The 26824-nt window shown below is 40.0% G+C and overlaps 1 protein-coding gene across 2 annotated transcripts in view; it reads right to left on the bottom strand.

Annotated features, from left to right (window-relative positions):
* HDAC8 (histone deacetylase 8) overlaps positions 1-26824 on the bottom strand; it is a 236021-nt gene that overhangs the window by 151744 nt on the left and 57453 nt on the right. For both annotated transcript variants that reach the window (XM_061178033.1, XM_061178034.1), the window contains exons 5-7: positions 10895-11007; positions 7026-7103; positions 6326-6434 (exon numbers count right to left, since the gene is read on the bottom strand). In XM_061178033.1, coding sequence (XP_061034016.1) covers positions 6326-6434; positions 7026-7103; positions 10895-11007 — 300 coding nt within the window. The remainder of the gene's footprint in view (positions 1-6325; positions 6435-7025; positions 7104-10894; positions 11008-26824) is intronic.

Raw genomic sequence — 26824 nt, forward strand, 5'->3', positions numbered from 1 at the left:
GGCTCATACAAGGAAGTAGCAGCTTCCATGACCTTTATCACTGGGCCATAGTGACCTAGTAATGATCAAGGTGGTATAGGTGTGATCCGACTGAAGAGAGGTAATTTTGTAAAGAATTTTCACCAGCTCTCAGAGTGTAATGAAAATGGGGATGAAGATGGAAGTAAGGCTATATAATTTTTTGTTCTCAAATGCAAATTTCTAGAGAGTTCTTCCCTTCTCATCAGATGAAAGAGAATTTTGAAAAATTTTGTATTGCTTAAAATATTTATGTATGATTATGTGTTCTTATAGCTTTTGCCACATCACCAAGCTCAAAGGAGTAGGCTATAATTGTTGGGTTCTCTTTCACTGAGGATCTATCTACCTGCTTCTAAAACTGAATGATAAGGAATCTGGAGTCCCAAGTGGAAGATAAATTCAAGATGACATCATTATAATGAAAGAAAAACCTATCATCATTAAAACATCTCTTCTTTAAATATAACATTAAAAGTCAATAGGGAAGGGGCTTCCCTGGTGGCGCAGTGGTTGAGAGTCTGCCTGCCAGTGCAGGGGACACGAGTTCGAGCCCTGGTCTGGGAGGATCCCACATGCCGCGGAGCAACTGGGCCCGTGAGCCACAACCACTGAGCCTGCGCGTCTGGAGCCTGTGCTCTGCAACAAGAGAGGCCGCGATAGTGAGAGGCCCGCGCACCACAATGAAGAGTGGCCCCCGCTCGCCGCAACTAGAGAAAGCCCTCGCACAGAAACGAAGACCCAACACAGCCAAAAAAAAAAAAAAAAAAAAAAAGTCAATAGGGAAAGGAAACATTTCACTTAAATATCCTTTAGTGATGTCCCTTGGTTCTCATTTTATTCCATTGGTATTGGATGAATTATAGCATGGATGGAGAATCTCTACCCTATATGTAGATATGGCCTTCTGCTAGGACCAAGAGATGATATAAATTATGCCTACAGTTGCAAAAATGCATAATGTTAAAAGTCTTTGGCAATACTAGTCCCCCCAAAAACACATGAAAAGAATTGTGTGAGGAGACCTCTATATAATGACATGTGACACTATTCACTTTCTAAAGAAGGAAGTCAGGATTTTCTCCGTTGAAAATAAAGGAAAAAGCAGATTTACAGAATCTCCATGTTTCCAAACTTTAATCAGAAATTTAAAACCTAAGAAGTAAAATCTCACAATATTTATTCTTGTTTTTGATGCATAAAATTACAAATTAAATCCTTAGGATTAAGAGGGTTTTTTTTTAATTGGCAAAAATCTAAGTTGTACTTTCACAAACATAAGCACAATGGATTGTGTATACTACAGATCTTGTGGTTCATTTGCATAATCTTAAATGGTTTCTTTTTTTTAGGACTTTTCTGCAATCCCCGGAGATAAAAATTTCCAAGAAGTCTTGGGGGGTGGTATTTTTTCCTTGTGAAAACATTTCATACTTCCATGTGATACTTTGGGGACAATGTAGCCGATGGTTAATGCTAGCTGTGTGACCTTAAGCAAATCAACCTTTCTAAGCTCCAGTTTTCTCATCTATAAGATGGGAATAAGAATACCTACCTTTGCAGGTACTTTAGATTATATATTGCTATAAGTATCAAATGGAAAAAAATCAAATAAATGATTAGTACAATTCCTGGCACAGGCAAGTCCTCCCTAGGAGCTAAGCTCCAGGGTGTGGGAGCCTCATCTGTTTTGTTTACCACCACCAGTACCTATGTACAGGGCGGGCATGAAGCAGACACTCAATAAATATTTGTCAAATGAATGAATAAAATAGTGTCATTATACTAAAATATAAACAAATCCCCTATGTTGTTGTATTGGTAGCTCCCCCTTTATTCTTGTTAATTAATGTTTTAAAAATCCTATAAGGTGACTTGAGGCACTCGATTCTTTTGTAGGAAGGTCAGAGTGGCTTCAGAGAGGTGAATTTTGGCCCCAGACCCATAAGGAATGAATCCTGTGCTTAAAACACTACTGACTTGTATTTCAGGGGCCATGTCAGGCTCTAAGGAAAATTCTCACACAATAAATATAAACCACAGAGACACTATATGGTTTTTTTTCTCTTCCTCATTGAATAGCAGCAGAGCTCAGTATAGATGGAAGAAGGAATTCCCCACAGGAATAAAAGCTTGGGTTTAAATGAGCTATTCCTTTAATGAGCTTGCTGTTGTCCTAGAGAACAAGTTCTTTCTGAGTAGGCTATCCTGGTTATCCCAAGCACTGTAGAATTAACATTTGAAAAAAACAGTTGAAGAGCTATAAAAAATTATTTAAAATAGAAAAGTATAATATTTCTCTCATAAAAGAAAGGAGGCAAAAATATTATTTTTTTTGTTGTTGCTTCTTTTAACTTCCGGAGTCCCTGAAGTTTTCTTTAGGTCAATGGTCTTTGATGGCAAAAAAAGGTTTCTTTTAATTTTGAGTTACAGAATATAAGCCATAGGACTCAAGGTAAACAGGCCAAATACAGGAAGATCCTTATTTTAATAACTATTATTGTGAACCCTAGTTCACTAGAATAAGATTATTTCTTTGGTTGGACTGATAGCTCTTACTAGCAAAGTTTTGCATATGTGGATATAAAGGCTACTATTGATTGAGAAGCCCTGCTTAATAGGGCCTTTCATAAGTCCTATTCATTGAGAAGTCTGTTTAACAATGTGTTTTCCTTTTGGTGAAATATTTATGCAGTGTCTGTACTTAATTATTTTACAAAGTTGAATAGCTGAATATTCTTAACAAAATGTGAGGTTTTTTCCCCAAAATATTGTGTCAACTTTAGTATGCTTTGTATCCATACATACCATAAGTACCATATATATAGCTTTCCTATGAGATATATCCCAATAACTGGACATTTAGTAAAGAATGCTTTCTGGCTGTTAGGGCTGTAAAATGATAGGTAGGATACAAACTAAGAAGTTTGGACACAACTCTGAAATTCTTCTTCAAGTTACGCATATGTCATGACAGTTCACAGTGGGCAAGTAGTTTGGTCATCCTGCAAGATTTAAGGGTTAAGAGAGGTACCTCTCTTGAACCAACCGCAAGAAGTACTGGTTATTTGTCCTTTTCTCCTAGACTCCTTAACTATAAATGTTCCCAAAGTCATCAACACAGCCTTTTGGGTAGTAGCTTAAACATTATTAAGATTATCTCATATTGCATTCAAATACAATTAGAGAGCGAACAGGTTAAACAAAGGCAGAGCAGTGTTTTCTCTTTCAGATGACAGAGCCTGGGAATTAGCAAACAGTCCTTTTGGCAAAACAGCTTTCCTCTCCCATCAAACTTTGCCTGTATATAAATTATGGGAAGCTTTTGGGAATTGTGACCCTTGCCCTTCTAAATTAGCATGGAATGACCTAGGGAGCTCTCACTGTGAAATTGTCTTTTTCATAAAATGGAACTTTTGGTGCTGAAAACCTTCAGGTAAAGATTCCATATCCAGTCTATTGAAAAGGAAACCCTAAGACATTTTTTTTTTAAATAAAGAGAGTATATTCAACCTTAAGATGAAGCCATTACGTTCCTGCCTAGCTGGCAAAGTCAAAAAAGGCTACAGCAGAGGAAAAAGACATAAAGAAAAAAAAGGAAGGAAAGAAGGAAGGAAGGGAAAGAAAAAGGACTCCTGAATCCCACAGGGAGATGTAGTTCAGGAGCAAACTAGTGGCAAACGAAAATTAGAGCATCTTGTAAGTGAACCAGCAATAAGAGGTCCTGTATTTATCACACGTAAGAAGTGAGCCAGAAAACCAGTGGGCTCATGGAACAAAAAGGATGAAAAAGAGATTGCAGATGAACTGAATGACCTTTTTACAAGAGTGAGCTATTTCTGTCTACTCTGTCTTTTGAGGTAGGCAGATGAGCCAGATGTCATAATGGTAAATGAACAAGACATTCTGGTTCCAAGCAACAAACTAGAAATAGTCAAAAACATAATGACTGGGACTAAGCGATACAGTTACTAGCGCTGACCCTCTGCAAAACTATTTAGGTGGCAAAGATTGTTTTGTTGTTTGTGCCCCTTTCCCACTACTGCTCCTCTGAATGCTCAGGGTGCTCACGTTCTAACCCTTTCAAAATCTGCTGTCAAGAAAAGTTCTGTGGAACCGTACATCCATGGCAGAGTTAGGGTAAGGAGGAGAGGTTCCATTTTTAAGGCCTATTTCTAATTGTAGAATAAAAGTATGTTTCCTGTTAAAGGAATTTCAGATATTAGTCCAACAGATGGGAGAGATGTTTGGGTCAGGAAGCCTTCTTCGCACCCTTGGAATCAGAGCTGTCTTCATGTAACACCCTGACCACATGACTTCTGAAAGAAGTCAAAGGGAAAAATGATTGTCCCTCTGAAAGAAGTCAAAGGGAAAAATGATTGTCCCTCTAATCAAAACCTGGAGCCTGTTATTCTGGGTGATCGCTGTGAGGTTTGCCGGTGCGGCTCCACAGGTAAAACGGGCCCTGGGAACTATAAACTGACGAGTGTCTGGTACTCTGGTAGGCAAGCTAGAAGAATCTTTAATAAACGCTGGCTATCTGAACACTGGGGTGGAGGTGGCAACATGGTTTCTGTAAAGGGAAATCATGTGTGATCCTCCACGGAGCTTTTCCTCGGGGCTAAACTCACTTTTAAAATGTTTAATTAAGTTTGATACCAAGGCTGTTTTTAAACATGAAATTCTATGGGATTACAATTTTTAAAAATCATGTAGTAGGAACTGGTTTAGAGAGAGAAAGGAAATTTAGGGGAGAAACAGACATTTTTCTGATTGAAGAAGGGTAAGTAGTAGATTGGCTTGGGGGTGGGCACTGGGAAATCCTCAAGTCTGCAGATGATACTCAGCTTTTCCGGACAGTGAAATGCCAAGGTGATGGGGAGAAAGGAAGACCTCAGGAGGTTTTATGACTGGCAGATGAGCTTCAGTAGGGGCACATGTAAGGTAATCCATTTAGGGAAGGCCAGAGATTACAAACTACACTTGCAGGATGATGAGTGCTGACCTTTCAATTAAGGCCCAGGAAAAAGCTCTAGGAAACCCCGTGGACAGAGCACCGAAGAGAACAACCTAGTTTCCTGATATGGCAAAAAAAAAAAAAAAAGGCAACAAAATGTTGGGCACTGTCAATAAGGGGATTAAAAGAAAAACAAAATAATTCTCCTTTTACATAGAACTACAGGACATTTTTGGTAAAGTTACGTAAGCAGCTCTGATCTGAACATATCAAGAAGGACAGAACAGAGCCCAAGAGGAACAAAGAAGGGCAATTAAAACCATCAATGGCAGGCTCAAAAAAAAAAAAAAAAGAAAGAAAAAGAGGCCTTTTCAGCCTGACAATGCAGAGGTAGCCAGGGGACATGATCAAAATATGAAGAGGCTAGGGCTGCTGCTGATGACCCAGCTTGCCAAAACTCTTGAGCTAAGAGGCACCTTTGAAGCATAAAGTTTTTATTTTTTAATACTTCTACTTTGTTTATACAACTGCCAGTGATGACGGCCAGTGCAGGCTCCTTTGGGAAGTCCCTGTTTCCACCAGAAGGTTGGGAGAAATCTGAGCCGAGTGGGAGAGGGATCAAAAGCACCTCAATCCCCTCAACCTTAAGTAATGTTGACTTGCTGACTTCTAGTCAGACTCACTTTCTTTACTGCCAATGTCAGCAGTGAATTTGTACCTGACCAATCTCAATTTTCACGAATATGAGTTTAGCCACCCTCTTCCCCATTCCATAGGGCTTTTCAGCCCCAATGGTCTGATCTACACAGTGGCACCAAACTGTCTGCCTACAAGTGGCTGTAATTTAATCCTTAACCATAGCGCAAAAAGAACGGATTTCTGACTCCAATTTTAATACAACGGATAGAACTCAAGAACTCGTAATAAAGAACTCTCTAATATTCACACCAGTGGATGGAAGCAGATCTCCATGACGGAAAACCGAAACTGACCCTCCCAGGCTAATGAAATCATATTATATGCAGGTTTTAGCTAAGAAACTAGTAGACAAGGGATTCCCCAGGACAGCCGAGAAGCTCTGCTCTTGGGAAGGCCTTAATCATATAGAGTGGCAGGTAAGATCAAACTGAGAGTGTGGCTCTGGTCCAAACACTCTGCTCTCCCAGACAGGGGATGGTTACCTGATCAAATAAGCATAGTGAGCAGTGTACAAAAGCTACATGAGTATATAGTAGCTTTTTAATTTTTTTTCAAATGGTTCTTTGAAAACAAGAATTCTGTGGGATTGCGGGCCATTGCATCCTACAGAAAAGTAATGCACTTGTTACTGGCTCAGCACTGCAGCTATACCTTTCGCAGATGTGGTAATACTTCTCATCCTGTATGCCATCCTGAATGGGCACATTTACACTGTAGTACCGTCCCTTCCCTAGGCCGACATCAGACACATCACCTGTTCCTGTCAAAGAGAGGAACACGGAGAACAGTTTTAAGAACATGAGAATTAGAAAACTTAAAGGCTTCTCTGATAGGAATTCAGAAAATCAAAAGGTCAATTAGCAGAACAATCTTGAATGAATGATGGTTTCTAAGGGAATGAAATTAAAAAAATAATAACTGTTGTAAACAGTGTTGGGGAAGTAGGAAAACTGTAAGAAAATGGGAAAACCTTAGTCTCCATCTTGCTGGATCAAATGAACAAAAAAATAGAGATTAACTTCTTCACTAGATTTTTCATACGTCTTAGATTGACATAATACTAATATATCATCACACTTATCAGGATGTTGAAGGTTACACAGGCTACCTGATAGTACAGTAAGTGTAAGTGAGCTGTCTATTGACAGTCCATGAAAATCATCTGGAAAAAGCAGCAGCATTACATTCCTTTTATTGCTGTCACCTGAAATGACCTGTGTTAAATGTTTTGCATGGAGTAGCATCAATACGGCATTCACAGCATGCAGCTATCGAAATACAAGATATAAGAAATGTATAGAACTGCAGTATTTATTCCTCAAATGTAATACTGAGCACACAGATCACTTGCCTGGGAAAAATCCTGGGGAGAATTTGTGCAGGGACACCGTCATGACTTTGGAGGTGAAACTGAAGGCATCTTCTACACCTACCAGAGAAAGAAATGGCAGAAGAATCACTTCATATATGCAACTCTCTGTTTTCAACAACTGAAACTCTAAAAAGCAGCTGTGGGAAGGAAGAGAGAGGAGAAGGTAGCAATAATAAAGCTAGCAAGCTGAGGAATAAAAGTAACAAAACTCTGGTCTTGGATCTCTGTCATTACAAGATGAGGTAGAACTCTGGCCTCAAGCGAAGTTTGGGGTTCCTTTTCAAATTCACTCAAATTAAAGCTGGACATTTCCAAGCAATGGGGATGCACAGGCTCTCTTTGACAACCTGTTCTAAAAGGTGGGAAAGGGCTGGAGCTCATAATTGAGGCATTGTCAACAGAGCTGCATAAAGGAAACTGGAACCATCTTGGAAGTTTTATGTTTTGTTTCAGTGGTTCTAAGTTAAATTCTTGGGATTTTTTTCAAAGAAGTACAATGTGGCAACCCTTTGAAAAACATGACCAATACGAACATTAGGCATTACATAGTGAAAACCTAATTATAAAATGCCTCTCTATAACACAGATTTGGTTATAAATGCAGTTCACCCAAAGTTCCGTGTGTACTAAGTAACTTATAGTACATGTTTCTGGCTAAAACATGGAAGTAGTCCTTAACAGCAGCTTGAATGACAGCTTTTTAAAGCCTGGAGAAAGACAGGAGGAAAAACTTCTAGAAAGGAGTCTCCTTTCCATTTTAACAGTCAGAAAATGAAGAGAGGCCTGGGAGATAGAAGATGTCTCTAACAAGCCACTACTTATTCAGATAAACACGCTGCCCACCTCTACACTTTTCCTCCCAGAACCACATAATTGTCATACTGTATTCAGATAATCCGTTTGTAAAATGGAAGAACTCTTAGCAAATTCATGTATTACCCTCTTTGATACTTCGAATAAAGAAATTGTCTCTGTTTACTTAATGCTTTCAGTCTTCATTAGAGGCCAACAGAGACCTTAAAAAAATATTGACTCTATTTGTATATCACAGGTATGTTTGAATTTCCCAAGCCTTATGTTTTGCCCTGGGGAGGCAGTTAAAACCAGTTAAAGGCTCCAGGCACAAGGCATTAAGTAAACAAAATAAAACAAAAGAAAATAAATTAAAATAGCATTTTAACTTAGAAACGGAAGTATAAACAAGGATAATTCATGAAAATCCTGATTATTTATCCATCCAGAAAGGTGGTACCAATTTACACTTCTCTCAATGGTGTGTAAGAGTTCCCATTTTCTGACATCATGACTGACACTGGGTATCATTATTCTTTTTAATCTTAGGCAGAAAGAACCGTCTTGTTCTAATTCGCATTTCTCTGAGTCTTACGGTGTTGAGCACCTTTTCATATGTTTAGTAGCCATTTGTATCACTTCTCATGGGAAATGCCATTAGGTGTTGTTAGAAAATCATACTTTAAGAAAGGACATAGACAGAGAGGAGGGTATGGGGCTCGGTGTGAAAGGGAAGAGTGGTTAGGTAGCTGAAAGAAGGTGAAGATGGGGTAGGGGTGCTGCTGAGGCCACCGCAGGATGCTAGTTATGGAATCATGGGAGATTTAAAATAAACCAAATGTGTAAGAGTTTGGAGGTGGGGCAGGGGTCACTGTAAGGGAGGTGCTGAAGAGGGGAAATAAACCGAAATGAAACACACCATAAAAGTTGGCTAAAACAGGAAACTCTAAATGGTGTAGAAATAACATTGCAAATGGAAAGAATGGTTTCAGGTGACAGTCTTATTTCATTCTTACATGGTTCAATAGACTTGATTCTATTCTTGAACTCTGATACTAAGAGTTTGAATTTCATAATCACTCATTCATTCAACAAATATTTTACTGAACCACTACTATAGGCATAGGTCTGTTTGTTCCTACCACTGCATAGGACAGAAAGAAGTAAATAACTTGAACTCTGCTCTGGAGGAACTGAAAGTTTCTATGGGAGGAGAAGCCATATACACATTAAAGAATTCGCTCACAATATAAGACAATATATAATTAAAAATCAAATCAGTGATAGAAACAATACAGGACAATACAGTGAACAGGGGGAGAGACCACTTGGGCTGGAGTGGTCGGGACAGATCTGCTACCGACTTGAGCTCTTGGGTAGAACCTGAAGATGCAAAAGGGGAAAAGAATACAAAACTAAGTTAGGAAAAAGTACCACAAAGTCAGGGAGGAGGGAACAGTGAGACGTGACTGGTCATCATTGAATAGAGTAGCCTGGACAGCAAGTAGTGAAAGACAAGGCTGGAGAGAGGAGGTGAGGCCTCTTTGAGGCAGGCCTTGAAAGACAGGGCAAATAATGTGGACTTTACCTTGAAGACCACTGTTTTTCAAAGTGTAGCCTGTGGAACAACTGGGGTGATATTAATATGGAGATTTCCAGGTTCCATACCAGACCTACTAAATCTGAATATCTGGTGGATGTGGCCCAGGAATCTGCATTTTAAAACAAGCTCTCCCCGCCGCCAGGTCATCCTGATCAAAATTCAAGTTTGAGAACCATTGCTATAGGCCGAGGTTTAGCAAACCAAGTGGCTACATAGTAAATATTTTAGGCTTTGAAAACTACATGGCCTTTATTGCATTTTTTTCTGCTTTACAACCTTGTAAAATGTAAAAGACCATTCTTAGCTCTCTGGTCATACAAAATCAAGCCACCGGCCAAATGTTACCCTTGTTATAGGCAATAAGAGCCTCTGAAGGGTTTTGAGCAAGGCTGGATTTTGCATTGGCTGAATATTCAGATATTCATTGGACATGGTTCTCAAAGTAGTGTGTTGGTTGTTTTAACCCTTCTCTCTTCTCTCCGTTACCTTTAATTTTCTGTCACCATTCCATGGAAGCTTCCATCTAGCTGAACTCCCTGGGAGGTCTCTCCCACAATTTCTTCCTTTTTCTGTTTTGGCAGCAGAGCTGACCCTAGCTTCCATCACATACTATTCTTTTCATCTCTTATGCCTTGGTTTTGTTAGTTTGTCTCAAAAGATCCCTGGAAACAGGGAAGCAGGAATCACTGATGTGGGGGCAGGGAGGGAATATCCTTAACTAATTTGACTGGATAAGTGTCCTAGATCGATGGAAATATGTGTCATACACAGGCTATAGTAAAGAAACAGAATGAGGGTAACTGTCACTGTAGCTCTACGTTCTAGATGAAAAGTACACAGGAGGGCTGAATACATCCTTTTAGTGAAGTCTTCTAAGAGAGGATTAATGGGGTTAAGGCAAATTGTTAGAGTCTGCTGCTATTAAAAGTTAGAGAAGGTGCCCTGAGTTTGTGCAGGACTAAATATTTTAGCAATACAAAGCAAGTAGCACAGATTCTGATCACTGCATGAGTTGGTATCCCTATTGGTGAAAAATTCAGAATGTTAGTCCACCATGCACCTCTTCTATTTTAAGAGAAGCATCAGGACTCTCAGCTCTGACTGCAGATTTCATTTAGAACCTATGGAAGTGGTCTGAGGGAGGTTACTAAGCACTGGAGTAAACACTAGGAAATCTTACCCTGATTTCCACTTCTTAAAGTTCTCTACTGGAGAGCTTTGCTACTGGAGGAGAGGGGAGGAGAAATTACAAGAATCTGGTATTTTAAAGTAGCTTGGTCAGCACAGGAGGCATTGCATCAGTTAAAAGAATCTCTACCTACTTGAGGATTCTGGATTAGGAAAATTTCAATTGCAAGAGGCATTTCTCCTGTTACCAGTTGCCTAGAAGCAGCTTTACTGATAAAAACGTGCAGCCCTAGCAGCGAAGCACCTTTGAAAGTGAAGGGCTTACCATCTCCGTGGTGCAGATCCAAATCCACATAGAGAATACGGTCAAATTTCCGTCGTAATCGTAATATTCCCAGGACAGCATCATTGAGATAACAAAAACCAGATGCTTCATCTCTGCAAGAAAACAAGTCGCTACAGCCAACAGCCACAAGCAATCCAAGGGAGTCTTTATAGCCAAGGATCTAACCCTTGAGATCTATTCCCTTACAATTTCCCCTTCTTTTAAGAAAAACAAAAATCTACCTAAGAACATTATATGGTAAACGGCCCAGAATGATCAGGGAATGAAGTGTTTTGGTAAAGTAAATATTCAGGTTGATTGGTAATATTTTCTATTCGGGATCCCTGATTTTCAAAGATTTAAAATATCATAACTATATCGAACAAAACAGAACCTTTCTCTAATGATTCAGAAATCAATTTTAAAAATTGTAGTACCCTGGGGTCATCATGATGAACACTGATGACTACTTATAGGAGTTTAAGAAAGCTAGAATCTAGAAGGGGCTTTAAAGACTATCTTGCTCAGCCATATGTAGAAGATGTTGGTGACTTGATTTCTCTGTACTGACCCTATGACATAACCTAGAAATTTTTTTTTTTTGAGTAAGTCTTGGCACTTGTTGCTCATAAAAACTGAGTGTAGAATGTACAAATGCATGACCTCCTGGGCAGTGCAGTGTGGTTGCTTTCCCGTATATGTAATTATTACAATGGTGATTGAAGCAGCCTCTTCTGAAGTTATTTTGTCTCCTTCACTAAAGTTGTCTTCACTGACTTCACTGATGTCCTTTACCGTTTTTGCTATCAGTGATACTGTGTCGCTTTAAACTCTTGTCAACATTAACCTAGTCTTTTATTGCGCTTCCATTAAGCCTTGTTGAGTAGATGTAAAAGAACATTATCATCAAACATGTGTTATAATTTGTTTTTAAGGCCTCATCCTAAATGCTTCAGTTTCTTTTGCTTCCACAGACACTTTGAACATTCAGCCCATTTTTTCCTATGTTCTCCCTGATATTTTATTTGAAACAGAATTCTAGGCATGAGCATCATTTAAAATGGCATCTTTGTTACTATGAGATTGTAAGGTCTTTTTATTGCCTACAAAATGCATAAACTCCTTCATGAAATCTCTTCCATAATATTTCATATTCTGAACAATGCCCTGGTTCACAGGCTGAGTCAATGAGACAGGTACACCAGACAGCAGGAAGTTGGTAAAAATACCAGTAGACACAGACTTTGCTCATGAAGGTGAACTCAGCGATCATCTAAGCAAAAGAATAGGTTGGCATTATGTATGCAAGCAGAAAGAAACCAATTAGAGAAAAAGCTTTGACCATCCCTGAATTCTCTGTAAACAAGAGTTAAATATGTAACTTTAAAAGTTCTTGGATGATTATTTCCAATTATGAAAAGCTTACAATTTATATATCTACTTACTATCTTAGCACATCAAAAAAGAGATAATGTCTTTCTACTGAAGTCAGTAACTTTTGGGTAGTTGGGATGGAACACTGTTAGGCAAAAAGAGGAGGGCATTGGGGAAGAGGAGAAATACAAATCAATATAAGACATACTTCCTTCCCTCAGAGAGCCTACAATTAAGTTAGGGAACCAGGTCATAAGCACAGAAAAACAAAAGCAAAAAACAAACAAAAAAGGCAAGCAGAAATAGTATGGCATACAAAAGAGAATACAGAGAAATTCCATAGACAAAATTGACAAAGCAGAGTCATGTCATTGTCAGTATTGAACTTTGAGCCCCATGCTTCTAGGAATCAGCATTGGTAGGAAACCACTCACCCTTTTGTGTTCTGAGAAACAGTTAACTGCAAAAGACCACATTGCCCTGGCATATTCCAGAAAGAACCATTTTCAGGGGGGACCTTCAAGATGGCAGAGGAGTAAGATGTGGAGATCACGTTCCTCCCCACAAATACATCAAAAATACACCTACATGTGGAGCAACTCTGACAGAGCACTTACTGAATGCTGGCAGAAGACCTCAGACTTCCCAAAAGGCAAGAAACCCCCCATGTACTTGGGTAGGGCAAAAGAATAAAGAGAGACAAAAGAATAGGGATGGGACCTGCAACAGTGGGAGGGAGCTGTGAAGGAGGAAAAGTTTCCACACATTAGGGAGCCCCTTCACTGGAGGAGACAGGGGGTGGGCGGCAGAGGGGAAGCTTCAGAGCCATGGAGGACAGCGCAGCAACAGGGGTGCAGAGGGCAAAGTGGAGAGATTCCCGCACAGAGAATTGGTTCCGACCAGCACTCACCAGCCTGAGAGGCTTGTCTGCTCACCGCTGTGGCGGGTGGGGACTGGGAACTGAGGCTCGGCCTTCCGAGTTCAGATCCCAGGGAGAGGACTGGGGTTGGCTGCATGAACACAGCCTGAAGGGGGCTAGTGCGCCACAGCTAGCTGGGAGGGAGTCCGGGGAAAAAGTCTGGACCTGCCTAAGAGGCAAGAGACCATTGTTTCAGGGTGTGCGAGGAGAGGGGATTCCTTCCCGGTCTGCCCACAGAAGGCAGAGCACCGCTTAAATGAGCTCCAGAGATGGGCGTGAGCCACGGCTATCAGCTCAGACCCCAGAGACGGGCATGAAACACTAAGGCTGCTGCTGCAGCCACCAAGAATCCTGTGTGCAAGCACAGGTCACTATCCACAACACCCCCGCTGCCCCGCGAGCCTGTGCAGCCCGCCATTCAATAAGTTGTCCCATGATCCAGGGACAACTACCCCAGGACAACACATGGCACACCTCAGGCAGTTGCAACATCATGCTGGCCTCTGCCACCGCAGGCTCGCCCCGCATTCCAATTATAACTACCATACCCCTCTCTCCCCCCGGCCTGAATGAGCAAGAGCCCCCTAATCAGCCGCTGCGTTAACCCCATCCTGTCTGGGTGGGAACAGATGCCTGAGGGTGGCCTACATGCAGAGATGGGGCCAAAACCAAAGCTGAACCCCAGGAGCTGTGTGAACAAAGAAGAGAAATGGAAATTTCTCTGTGCAGCCTCAGGATCAGTGGATTAAATCCCCACAATCAACTTGATTTACCGTGCATCTGTGGAATATCTGAATTAACAACGAATCATCCCAAAATTGAGGCGGTGGACTTTGGGAGCAACTGTAGACTTGGGGTTTGCTGTCTGTGACTGATTTGTTTCTGATTTTTATGTTTATCTTAGTTTAGTTTTTAGCACTTGTTATTATTGGTGGATTTCGTTTTGTAAAAAAATTTATTTATTTTTGCCTGTGTTGGGTCTTCATTTCTGTGCGGGCTTTCTCTAGTTGCGGCAAGTGGGGGGCCACTCTTCATCGTGGTGTGCGGGCCTCTCACTATCGTGGCCTCTCTTGTTGTGGAGCACAGGCTCCAGACGCGCAGGCTCAGTAGTTGTGGCTCATGGGCCTAGTTGCTCCGTGGCACGTGGGATCTTCCCAGACCAGGGCTCGAACCCGTGTCCCCTGCATTAGCAGGCAGATTCTCAACCACTGCACCACCAGGGAAGGCCCTGGTGGATTTCTTTATTGGTTTGCTAGCTCTCTTCTTTTTTTATTATTATTATAATTTTTATTTAAATAATTTTAAAAATTTATCATTATTATTTTTTCTTTCTTTTTTTCTCCCTTTTCTTCTGAGCCATGTGGCTGATAGGGTCCTGGTACTCTGGCCTGGTGTAAGGCCTGAGCCTCAGAGGTGGGAGAGCCGAGTTCAGGACATTGGACCACCAGAGACCTCCCGGCCCCAAGTAATATCAATTGGTGAGAGCTCTCCCAGAGATCTCCATCTCAAAGTTAAGACCCAGTGCCACCCAACGGCCAGCAAGCTCCAGGGCTGGATGCCCCACGCCAAACAACTAGCAAGACAGGAACACAACCCCACCCATTAGCAGAGAGGCTGCCTAAAATCATAATAAGTTCACAGACACCCCAAAACACACCACCAGACATGTCCTTGCCCAACAGAAAGACAAGATCCAGCCCCACCCACCAGAACAAAGGCACCAGTAGTCTCCATCTGGAAATCTACACTAGCCACTGAGCAAACCTCACCCACTGTGGGCAGACACCAAAAACAATGGGGACTACAAACCTGCAGCCTACGAAAAGGAGACAACAAACACAGTAAGTTAAACAAAATAAGAAGACAGAGAAATATGCAGCAGATGAAGGAGCAAGGTAAAAACCCACCAGACCAAACAAATGAAGAGGAAATAGGCAGTCTACCTGAAAAAGAATTCAGAATAATGAGAGTAAAGATGATCCAAAATCTTGGAAATAGAATAGACAAAATGCAAGAAACATTTAACAAGGACGTAGAAGAACTAAAGAGGAACCAAGCAATGATGAACAACACAATAAATGAAATTAAAAATACTCTAGAAGGGATCAATAGCAGAATAACTGAGGTAGAAAAACGGATACGTGACCTGGAAGATAAAATAGTGGAAATAACTACTGCAGAGCAGAATAAAGAAAAAAGAATGAAAAGAACTGAGGACAGTCTCAGAGACCTCTGGGACAACATTAAACGCACCAACATTCGAATTATAGGGGTCCCAGAAGAAGAAGAGAAAAAGAAAGGGACTGAGAAAATATTTGAAGAAATTATAGTTGAAAACTTCCCTAATATGGGAAAGGAAATAGTTAATCAAGTCCTGGAAGCACGGAGAGTCCCACACAGGTTAAATCCAAGGAGAAACACGCCAAGACACATATTAATCAAACAATCAAAAATTAAATACAAAGAAAAAATTTTAAAAGCAGCAAGGGAAAAGCAACATATGACATACAAGTGAATCCCCATAAGGTTAACAGTGGATCTCTCAGCAAAAACTCTGCAAGCCAGAAGGGAGTGGCAGGACATACTTAAAGTGATGAAGGAGAGAAACCTACAACCAAGATTACTCTACCCAGCAAGGATCTCATTCAGATTTGATGGGAAATTAAAACCTTTACAGACAAGCAAAAGCTAAGAGAATTCAGCACCACCAAACCAGCTTTACAACAAATGCTAAAGAAACTTCTCTAGGCAGGAAACACAAGAGAAGGAAAAGACCTACAATAACAAACCCAAAACAATTAAGAAAATGGTAATAGCAGCATACATACCAATAATTACCTTAAATGTAAATGGATTAAATGCTCCAACCAAAAGACACAGACTGGCTGAATGGATACAAAAACAGGACCCATATATATGCGGTCTACAGGAGACACATTTCAGACCTAGGGACACATACAGACTGAAAGTGAGGGGATGGAAAAACATATTCCATGCAAATGGAAATCAAAAGAAAGCTGGAGTAGCAATTCTCATATCAGACAAGATAGACTTTAAAATAAAGACTATTACAAGAGACAAAGAAGGACACTACATAAAGATCAAGGGATCAATCCAAAAAGAAGATATAACAACTGTAAATATTTATGAACCCAACATAGGAGCACCTCATACATAAGGCAAATGCTAACAGCCATAAAAGGGGAAATTGGTGGTAAAAAAATCATAGTAGGGGACTTTAACACCCCACTTTCACCAATGGACAGATCATCCAAAATGAAAAAAAAAACGGAAACACAAGCATTAAGTGACACATTAAACAAGATGGACTTAACTGATATTTATAGGACATTCCATCCAAAAACAACAGAATACACATTCTTCTCAAGTGCTCATGAAACATTCTCCAGGATAGATCATATCTTGGGTCACAAATCAAGCCTTGGTAAATTTAAGAAAATTGAAATCGTATCAAGTATCTATTCCAATCACAACGCTATGAGACTAGATATCAATTACAGGGAAAAAACCGTAAAAAATACAAACACAGGGAGGCTAAACCATGCGTTACTAAATAACCAAGAGATCAGTGAAGAAATCAAAGAGGATATTAAAAAATACCTAGAAACAAATGACAATGAAAACATGATGACCCAAAACCTATGGGATGCAGCAAAAGCAGTTCTAAGAGGGAAGTTTATAGCAATACACTCTTACCTCAAGAAACAAGAAACAACTCAAATAAACAACCTAACCTTACACCTAAGTCAATTAGACAAAGAAGAACAAAAAAACCCCAAAGTTAGCAGAAGGAAAGAAATCATAAAGATCAGATCAGAAATAAATGAAAAAGAAATGAAGGAAATGATAGCAAAGATCAATAAAACTAAAAGCTGGTTCTTTGAGAAGATAAACAAAATTGATAAACCATTAGCCAGCCTCATCAAGAAAAAAAGGGAGAAGACTCAAATCAATAGAATTAGAAATGCAAAAGGAGAAGTAACAACTGACACTACAGAAATACAAAGGATCATGAGAGAATACTACAAGCAACTGTATGCCAATAAAATGGACAACATGGAAGAAATGGACAAATTCTTAGAAATGCACAACCTGCCGAGACTGAACCAGGAAGAAATAGAAAATATCAACAGACCAATCACAAGCACTGAAATTGAAACTGTGATTAAAAATCTTCCAACACACAAAAGCCCAGGACCAGATGGCTTCACAGGAGACTTCCATCAAGCATTTAGAGAAGAGCTATAAATTATCCTTCTCAAACTCTTCCAAAATATAGCAGAGGAAGGAACATTCCCAAACTCATTCTACGAGGCCACCATCACCTTGATACCAAAAGCAGACAAAGATGTCAAAAAAAAGAAAACTACAGGCCAATATCACTGATTAACAGAGATGCAAAAATCCTCAACAAAATACTAGCACACAGAATCCAACAGCACATTAAAAGGATCATACGATCTACACGTGGAACTGCTCCTATAGAACACCCACTGAACGCTGGCAGAAGACGTCAGGCCTCCCAAAAGGCAAGAAACTCCCCACATACCTGGGTAGGGTAAAAGAAAAAAGAAATAACAGTGACAAAAGAATAGGGACGGGACCTGCACCAGTGGGAGGGAGCTGTGAAGGAGGAAAGGTTTCCACATACCAGGAAGCACCTTCGTGGGTGGAGACTGCGGATGGCGGAGGGGGGGAGCTTCGGAGCCATGGAGGAGAGCACAGCAACAGGGGTGCGGACGGCAAAGTGGAGAGATTCCCGCACAGAGGAGCGGTGCCAACCAGCACTCACCAGCCCGAGAGGTTGTCTGCTCACCCACTGGGATGGGTGGGGGCTGGGAGCTAAGGCTCGGGCTTCGGTCAGATCCCAGGGAGAGGACTGGGGTTGGCGGCATGAACACAGCCTGAAGGGGTTAGTGCACCACAGCTAGCCGGGAGGGAGTCCAGGAAAAGGTCTGGAGCTGCCGAACAGGCAAGAGACTTTTTCTTGCCTCTTTGTTTCCCGGTACGCGAGGAGAGGGGATTCAGAGCGCCGCCTAAACGAGCTCCAGAGACGGGCGTGAGCCGCGGCTATCAGCACGGACCCCAGAGACGGGCATGAGATGCTAAGGCTGCTGCCGCTGCCACCAAGAAACCTGTGTGCAAGCACAGGTCACTGCACACACCTCCTCTCCTGGGAGCCTGTGAAGCCCGCCACTGCCAGGGTCCCGTGATCCAGGGACAACTTCCCCAGGAGAACGCATGGCGCGCCTCAGGCTGGTGCAACGTCATGCCGGCCTCTGCCGCCGCAGGCTCGCCCCGCCTCCGTACCCCTCCCTCCCCCTGGCCTGAGTGAGCCAGAGCCCCCGAAGCAGCTGCTCCTTTAACACCGTCCAGTGTGAGCGAAGAACAGACGCCCTCAGGCGACCTACACGCAGAGGCAGGTCCAAATCCAAAGCTGAAACCCGGGAGCTGTGCGAACAAAGAAGAGAAAGGGAAATTTCTCCCAGCAGCCTCAGAAGCAGCGGATTAAAGCTCCACAAACAACTTATGTACCTACATCTGTGGAATACCTGAATAGACAACAAATCATCCCAAATTGAGGAGGTGGACTTTGGGAGCAAGATATATTATTTTTTCCCCTTTTCCTCTTTTTGTGAGTGTATATGTGTATGCTTCTGTGTGAGATTTTGTCTGTATAGCTTTGTTTTCACCATTTGTCCTAGGGTTCTGTCCGTCCGTTTTTTTGTTTGTTTGGTTTTTTTTACTTAAAAAATTTTTCTTCCTTTATAATTATTTTTTTTATTTTAATAACTTTATTTTATTTTATCTTACTTTATTTTATTTTATTTTATCTTCTTTCTTTCTTTCTTTCTTTCTATATTTTCTCCCTTTTATTCTGAGCCATGTGGATGAAAGGAGCTTGGTGCTCCAGCCAGGCATCAGGGCTGTGCCTCTGAGGGGGGAGAGCCAACTTCAGGACACTGGTCCACAAGAGACCTCCCACCTCCACATAACAGCAAACGGCAAAAATCTCCCAGAGATCTCCATGTCAATACCAAGACCCAGCTTCACTCAACGACCAGCAAGCTACAGTGCTGGACACCCTATGCCAAACAACTAGCAAGACAGGAACACAGCCCCATCCATTAGCGGAGAGGCTGCCTAAAATCATAATAAGGTCACAGACACCCCAAAACACACCACCAGACGTGGACTTCCCCACCAGAAAGACAAGATCCAGCCTCATCCACCAGAACACAGGCACTACTCCCCTCCACCAGGAAGCTTACACAACCCACTGAACCAACCTTAGCCACTGGGGACAGATACCAAAAACAACAGGAACTACGAACCTGCAGCCTGTGAAAAGGAGACCCAAACACAGTAAGATAAGCAAAATGAGAAGACAAAAAAACCACACAGCAGATGAAGGAGCAAGGTAAAAACACACCAGACCTAACAAATGAAGAGGAAATAGGCAGTCTACCTGAAAAAGAATTCAGAATAATGATAGTAAAGATGATCCAAAATCTTGGAAATAGAATAGACAAAATGCAAGAAACATTTAATAAGGACGTAGAAGAACTAAAGAGGAACCAAGCAATGATGAACAACACAATAAATGAAATTAAAAATACTCTAGAAGGGATCAATAGCAGAGTAACTGAGGCAGAAGAACGGGTAACTGACCTGGAAGATAAAATAGTGGAAATAACTACTGCAGAGCAGAATAAAGAAAAAAGAATGAAAAGAAATGAGGACAGTCTCAGAGACATCTGGGAAAACATTAAATACACCAACATTCGAATTATAGGGGTCCCAGAAGAAGAAGAGAAAAAGAAAGGGACTGAGAAAATATTTGAAGAGATTATAGTTGAAAAATTCCCTAATATGGGAAAGGAAACAGTTAATCAAGTCCTGGAAGCACAGAGAGTCTCATACAGAATAAATCCAAGGAGAAACACGCCAAGACACATATTAATCAAACAATCAAAAATTAAATACAAAGAAAACATATTAAAAGCAGCAAGGGAAAAACAACAAATAACACACAAGGGAATCCCCATAAGGTTAACAGCTGATCTTTCAGCAGAAACTCTGCAAGCCAGAAGGGAGTGGCAGGATATACTTAAAGTGATGAAGGAGAAAAACCTACAACCAAAATTACTCTACCCAGCAAGGATCTCATTCAGATTTGATGGAGAAATTAAAACCTTTACAGACAAGCAAAAGCTGAGAGAGTTCAGCACCACCAAACCAGCTTTACAACAAATGCTAAAGCAACTTCTCTAGGCAAGAAACAGAAGAGAACGAAAACACCTACAATAACAAACCCAAAACATTTAAGAAAATGGGAAGAGGAACATTCATATTGATAATTACCTTAAATGTAAATGGATTAAATGCTCCCATGAAAAGACACAGACTGGCTGAATGGATACAAAAACAAGACCCATATATATGCTGTCTACAAGAGACTGACTTCAGACCTAGGGACACATACAGACTGAAAGTGAGGGGATGGAAAAACATATTCCATGCAAATGGAAATCAAAAGAAAGTTGCAGTAGCAATTCTCAGATCAGAGAAGATAGACTTTAAAATAAAGACTATTACAAGAGACAAAGAAGGACACTACATAATGATCAAGGGATCGATCCAAGAAGAAGATATAACAATTGTAAATATTTATGCACCCAACATAGGAGCACCTCAATACATAAGGCAAATACTAACAGCCATAAAAGGGGAAATCGACAGTAATACAATCATAGTAGGGGATTTTAACACACCACTTGCACCAATGGACCGATCATCAAAAATGAAAATAAATAAGGAAACACAAGCTTTAAATGATACATTAAACAAGATGGACTTAATTGATATTTATAGGACATTCCACCCAAAAACAACAGAATACACATTTTTCTCAAGTGCTCATGGAACATTCTCCAGGATAGATCATATCTTGGGTCACAAATCAAGCCTTGGTAAATTTATGAAAATTGAAATCGTATGAAGTATCTTTTCTGACCACAACGCTATGAGACTAGATATCAATTACAGGAAAATTTCTGTAAAAAATACAAACACATGGAGGCTAAAGAATACACTACTTAATAACCAAGTGATCACTGAAGAAATCAAAGGGGAAATCAAAAAATACCTAGAAACAAATGACAAAGGAGACACGACGACCCAAAACCTATGGGATGCAGCAAAAGCAGTTCTAAGAGGGAAGTTTATAGCAATAAAATCCTACCTTAAGAAATAAGAAACAACTCAAATAAACAACCTAACTGTACACCTAAAGCAATTAGAGAAAGAAGAACAAAAATAACCCAAAGTTACCGGAAGGAAAGAAATCATAAAGATCAGATCAGAAATAAATGAAAAAGAAATGAAGGAAATAATAGCAAAGATCAATAAAACTAAAAGCTGGTTCTTTGAGAAGATACACAAAATTGATAAACCATTAGCCAGACTCATCAAGAAAAAAAGGGAGAAGACTCAAATCAATAGAATTAGAAATGAAAAAGGAGAAGTAACCACTGACACTGCAGAATTAAAAAGGACCATGAGAGGTTACTACAAGCAACTCTATGCCAATAAAATGGACAACCTGGAAGAAATGGACAAATTCTTAGAAATGCACAACCTGCCGAGACTGAACCAGGAAGAAATAAAAAATATGAAGAGACCAATCACAAGTACTGAAATTGAAACTGTGATTAAAAATCTTCCAACAAACAAAAGCCCAGGACCAGATGGCTTCACAGGCAAATTCTATCAAACATTTAGAGAAGAGCTAACGCCTATCCTTTTCAAACTCTTCCAAAATATTACAGAGGGATGAACACTCCCCAACTCATTCTATGAGGCCACCATTACCCTGATACCAAAACCAGACAAAGATGTCACAAAGAAAGAAAACTACAGGCCAATATCACTGATGAACATAGATGCAAAAATCCTCAAGAAAATACTAGCAAACAGAATCCAACAGCACATTAAAAGGATCATACACCATGATCAAGTTGGGTTTATTCCAGGAATGCAAGGATTCTTCAATATACGCAAATCAATCAACGTGATACACCATATTAACAAATTGAAGGAGAAAAACCATATGATAATCTCAATAGATGCAGAGAAAGCTTTCGACAAAATTCAACACCCATTTACGATAAAAGCCCTGCAGAAAGTAGGCATACTGGGAACTTTCCTCAACATAATAAAGGCCATATATGACAAACCCACAGCCAACATCATGCTCAATGGTGAAAAACTGAAACCATTTCCACTAAGATCAGGAACAAGACAAGGTTGCCCACTCTCACCACTATTATTCAACATAGTTTTGGAAGTGTTAGCCACAGCAATCAGAGAAGAAAAAGAAATAAAAGGAATCCAAATCGGAAAAGAAGAAGTAAAGCTGTCACTGTTTGCAGATGACATGATACTATACATAGAGAATCCTAAAGATGCTACCAGAAAACTACTAGAGCTAATCAATGAATTTGGTAAAGTAGCAGGATACAAAATTAATGCACAGAAATCTCTTGCATTCCTATACACTAATGATGACAAATCTGAATGTGAAATTAAGGAAACACTGCCATTTACCACTGCAACAAAAAGAATAAAATATCTAGGAATAAACCTACCTAAGGAGACAAAAGACCTGTATGCAGAAAATTATGAGACACTGATGAAAGAAATTAAAGATAATACGAACAGATGGAGAGATATACCATGTTCCTGGATTGGAAGAATCAACATTGTGAAAATGACTTTACTACCCAAAGCAATCTACAGATTCAATGCTATCCCTATCAAACTACCAATGGCATTTTTCACAGAACTAGAACAAAAAAGTTCACAATTTGTATGGAAACACAGAAGACCCCAAATAGCCAAAGGAATCTTGAGAAAGGAAACCGGAGCTGGAGGAATCAGGCTCCATGACTTCAGACTATATTACGAAGCTACAGTAATCAAGATAGTATGGTACTGGCACAAAAACAGAAATATAGATCAATGGAACAGGATAGAAAGCCCAGAGATAAACTGACGCACATATGTCCCCTTACCTTTGATAAAGGAGTCAAGAATATACAATGGAGAAAAGACTGCATCTTCAATAAGTGGTGCTGGGAAAATTGGACAGTTATATGTAGAAGAATGAAACTAGAACACTCCCTAACACCATACACAAAAACAAACTCAAAATGGTTTACAGACCTGAATGTAAGGCCGGAAAGTATAAACTCTTAGAGGAAAGCATAGGCAGAACACTCTATGACATAAATCACAGCAAGATCCTATTTGACCCACCTCCTAGAGAAATGGAAATAAAAACAAAAATAAACAAATGGGGCTTAATGAAACTTAGAAGCTTTTGCACAGCAACGGAAACCATAAACAAGACAAAAAGACAACCCTCAGAATGGGAGAAAATATTTGCAAAGGAAGCAACTGACAAAGGATTAATCTCCAAAATATACTAGCAGCTCATGTAGCTCAATATCAAAAAGGCAAACAACCCAAACCAAAAATGGGCAGAAGACCCAAATAGACGTTTCTCCAAAGAAGATATACAGATTGCCAACAAACACATGAAAGGATGCTCAACATCACTAATCATTAGAGAAATGCAAATCAAAACTACAATGAGGTATCACCTCACACCGGTCAGAATGGCCATCATCAAAAAATCTACAAACAATAAATGCTGAGGTGGGTGTGGAGAAAAGGGAACCCTCTTGCACTGTTGGTCTCAAAGTAAATTGATACAGCCACTATGGAGAACAGTATGGAGGTTCCTTAAAAAACTGAAAATAGAATTACCATATGACCAAGCAATCGCAGTACAGGGCATATACTCTGAGAAAACCATAATTCAAAAATAGCCATGTACTACAATGTTCATGGCAGCACTATTTACAATAGCCAGGACATTGAAGCAACCTAAGTGTCCATCGACAGATGAATGGATAAAGATGATGTGGTATATATTTCCAATGGACTATTATTCAGCCATAAAAAGAAAGAAAATTGAGTTATCTGCAGTGAGGTGGATAGACATAGAGACTGTCATACAGAGGGAAGTAAGGCAGAAACAGAAAAACTAATACTGTATGCTAACACATATATATATGGAATCTAAGAAAAAAAATGGTTATGAAGAACCGAGGGGTAGGACAGGAAAAAGATGCAGATATAGAGAATGGACTTTAGGACACGGGGAGGGGGAAGGGTAAGCTGGGACGAAGTGAGAGGGTGGCGTGGACATATATACACTACCAAATGTAAAATAGATAGTTAGTGGGAAGCAGCTGCATGGGAAAGGGAGATCTGTTCGGTGCTTTGTGTCCACCTAGATGGGTGGGATAGGGAGGGTGGGAGGGAGACATAAGAGGCAGGAGAAATGGGGATATATGTATACGTATAGCTGATTCACTTTGTTGTACAGCAGAAACTAACACACCATTGTAAAGCAATTATTCTCTGATAAAGATGTTAAAATTAATTAATTAATTAATTATTTTAAAAAAGAAAAGCACAACCTTCCGAGACTGAACCAGGAAGAAATAGAAAATATAAACAGACCAATCACAAGCACTGAAATTGAAACTGTGATTAAAAATCTTTAACAAACAAAAGTCCAGGACCAGATGGCTTCACAGGTGAATTCTATCAAACATTTAGAGAAGAGCTAACACCGATCCTTCTCAAACTCTTCCAAAATACGGCAGAGGGAGGAACACTCCCAAACTCATTCTATGAGGCCACCATTACCCTGATACCAAAACCAGACAAAGATGTCACAAAAAAAGAGAACCACAGGCCCATATCACTGATGAACAGAGATGCAAAAATCCTCAACAAAATACTAGCAAACAGAATCCAACAGCACATTAAAAGGATCATACACCATGATCAAGTGGGGTTGATCCCAGGAATGCAAGGATTCTTCAATATACGCAAATCAATCAATGTGATACACCATATTAACAGACTGAAGGATAAAAACCATATGATAATCTCAATAGATGCAGGAAAAGCTTTTGACAAAATTCAACACTGATTTATGATAAAAACTCTGCAGAAAGTAGGCATACTGGGAACCTACCTCAACATAATAAAGGCCATATATGACAAACCCACAGCCAACATCATTCTCAATGGTAAAAAACTGAAACCATTTCCGCTAATATCAGGAACAAGACAAGGTTGCACACTCTCTCTGCTATTATTCAACATAGTTTTGGAAGTTTTAGCCACAGCAATCAGAGAAGAAAAAGAAATAAAAGGAATCCAAATTGGAAAAGAAGTAAAACTGTCACTGTCTGCATATGACATGATAATGTACATAGAGAATCCTAAAGATGCTACCAGAAAACTACTAGAGCTAATCAATGAATTCGGTAAAGTAGCAGGATACAAAATTAATGCACAGAAATCTCTTGCATTCCTACACACTAATGATGAAAAATCTGAAAGGGAAATTAAGGAAACACTCCCATTTACCATTGCAACAAAAAGAATAAAATACCTAGGCATAAACCTACCTAAGGAGACAAAGGACCTGTATGCAGAAAACTGTAAGACACCGATGAAAGAAGTTAAAGATGATAGAAACAGATGTAGAGATATACCATGTTCTTGGATTGGAACAATCAACACTGTGAAAATGACTATACTACCCAAAGCAATCTACAGATTCAGTGCAATCCCTATCAAACTACCAATGGCATCTTTCACAGAACTAGAACAAAAAATTTCACAATTTGTATGGAAACACAAAAGACCCTGAATAGCCAAAGCAATCTTGAGAACGAAAAACAGAGCTGGAGGAATCAGGCTCCTGGACTTCACACTATACTACAAAGCTACAGTAGGCAAAACAGTATGGTACTGGCACAGAAACAGAAATATAGTTCAATGGAACAGGATAGAAAGCCCAGAGATGAACCCATGCACATACGGTCACCTTATTTTTGATAAAGGAGGCAAGAATATACAATGGAGAAAAGACAGCCTCTTCAATAAGTGGTGCTGGGAAAACTGGAGAGCTACATGTAAAAGAATGAAATTAGAACACTCCCTAACACCATACACAAAAATAATCTCCAAATGGATTAAAGACCTAAATGTAAGGCTGGACACTATAAAACCCTTAGAGGAAAACATAGGCAGAACACTCTATGACATAAATCACAGCAAGATCCTTTTTGACCCACCTCCTAGAGAAATGGAAATAAAAACAAAAATAAACAAATGGGACCTAATGAAAGTTAAAAGCTTTTAGACAGCAAAGGAAACCATAAACAAGACGAAAAGACAACCCTCAGAATGGGAGAGGATAGTTGCAAACGAAGCAATTGACAAAGGATTAATCTCCAAAATATACAAGCAGATCATGCAGTTCAATATCAAAACAACAAAGAACCCAATCGAAAAATGGGCAGAAGACCCAAATAGACATTTCTCCAAAGATGATATACAGATTGCCAACAGACACATGAAAGGATGCTCAACATCACTAATCATTAGAGAAATGTAAATCAAAACTACAATGAGGTATCACCTCACACTGTTCAGCATGGCCATCATTAAAAAATCTACAA

The sequence above is a fragment of the Eubalaena glacialis genome, chromosome X (genome assembly GCF_028564815.1).
Source record: "Eubalaena glacialis isolate mEubGla1 chromosome X, mEubGla1.1.hap2.+ XY, whole genome shotgun sequence".
Taxonomy (NCBI): Eukaryota; Metazoa; Chordata; class Mammalia; order Artiodactyla; family Balaenidae; genus Eubalaena; species Eubalaena glacialis.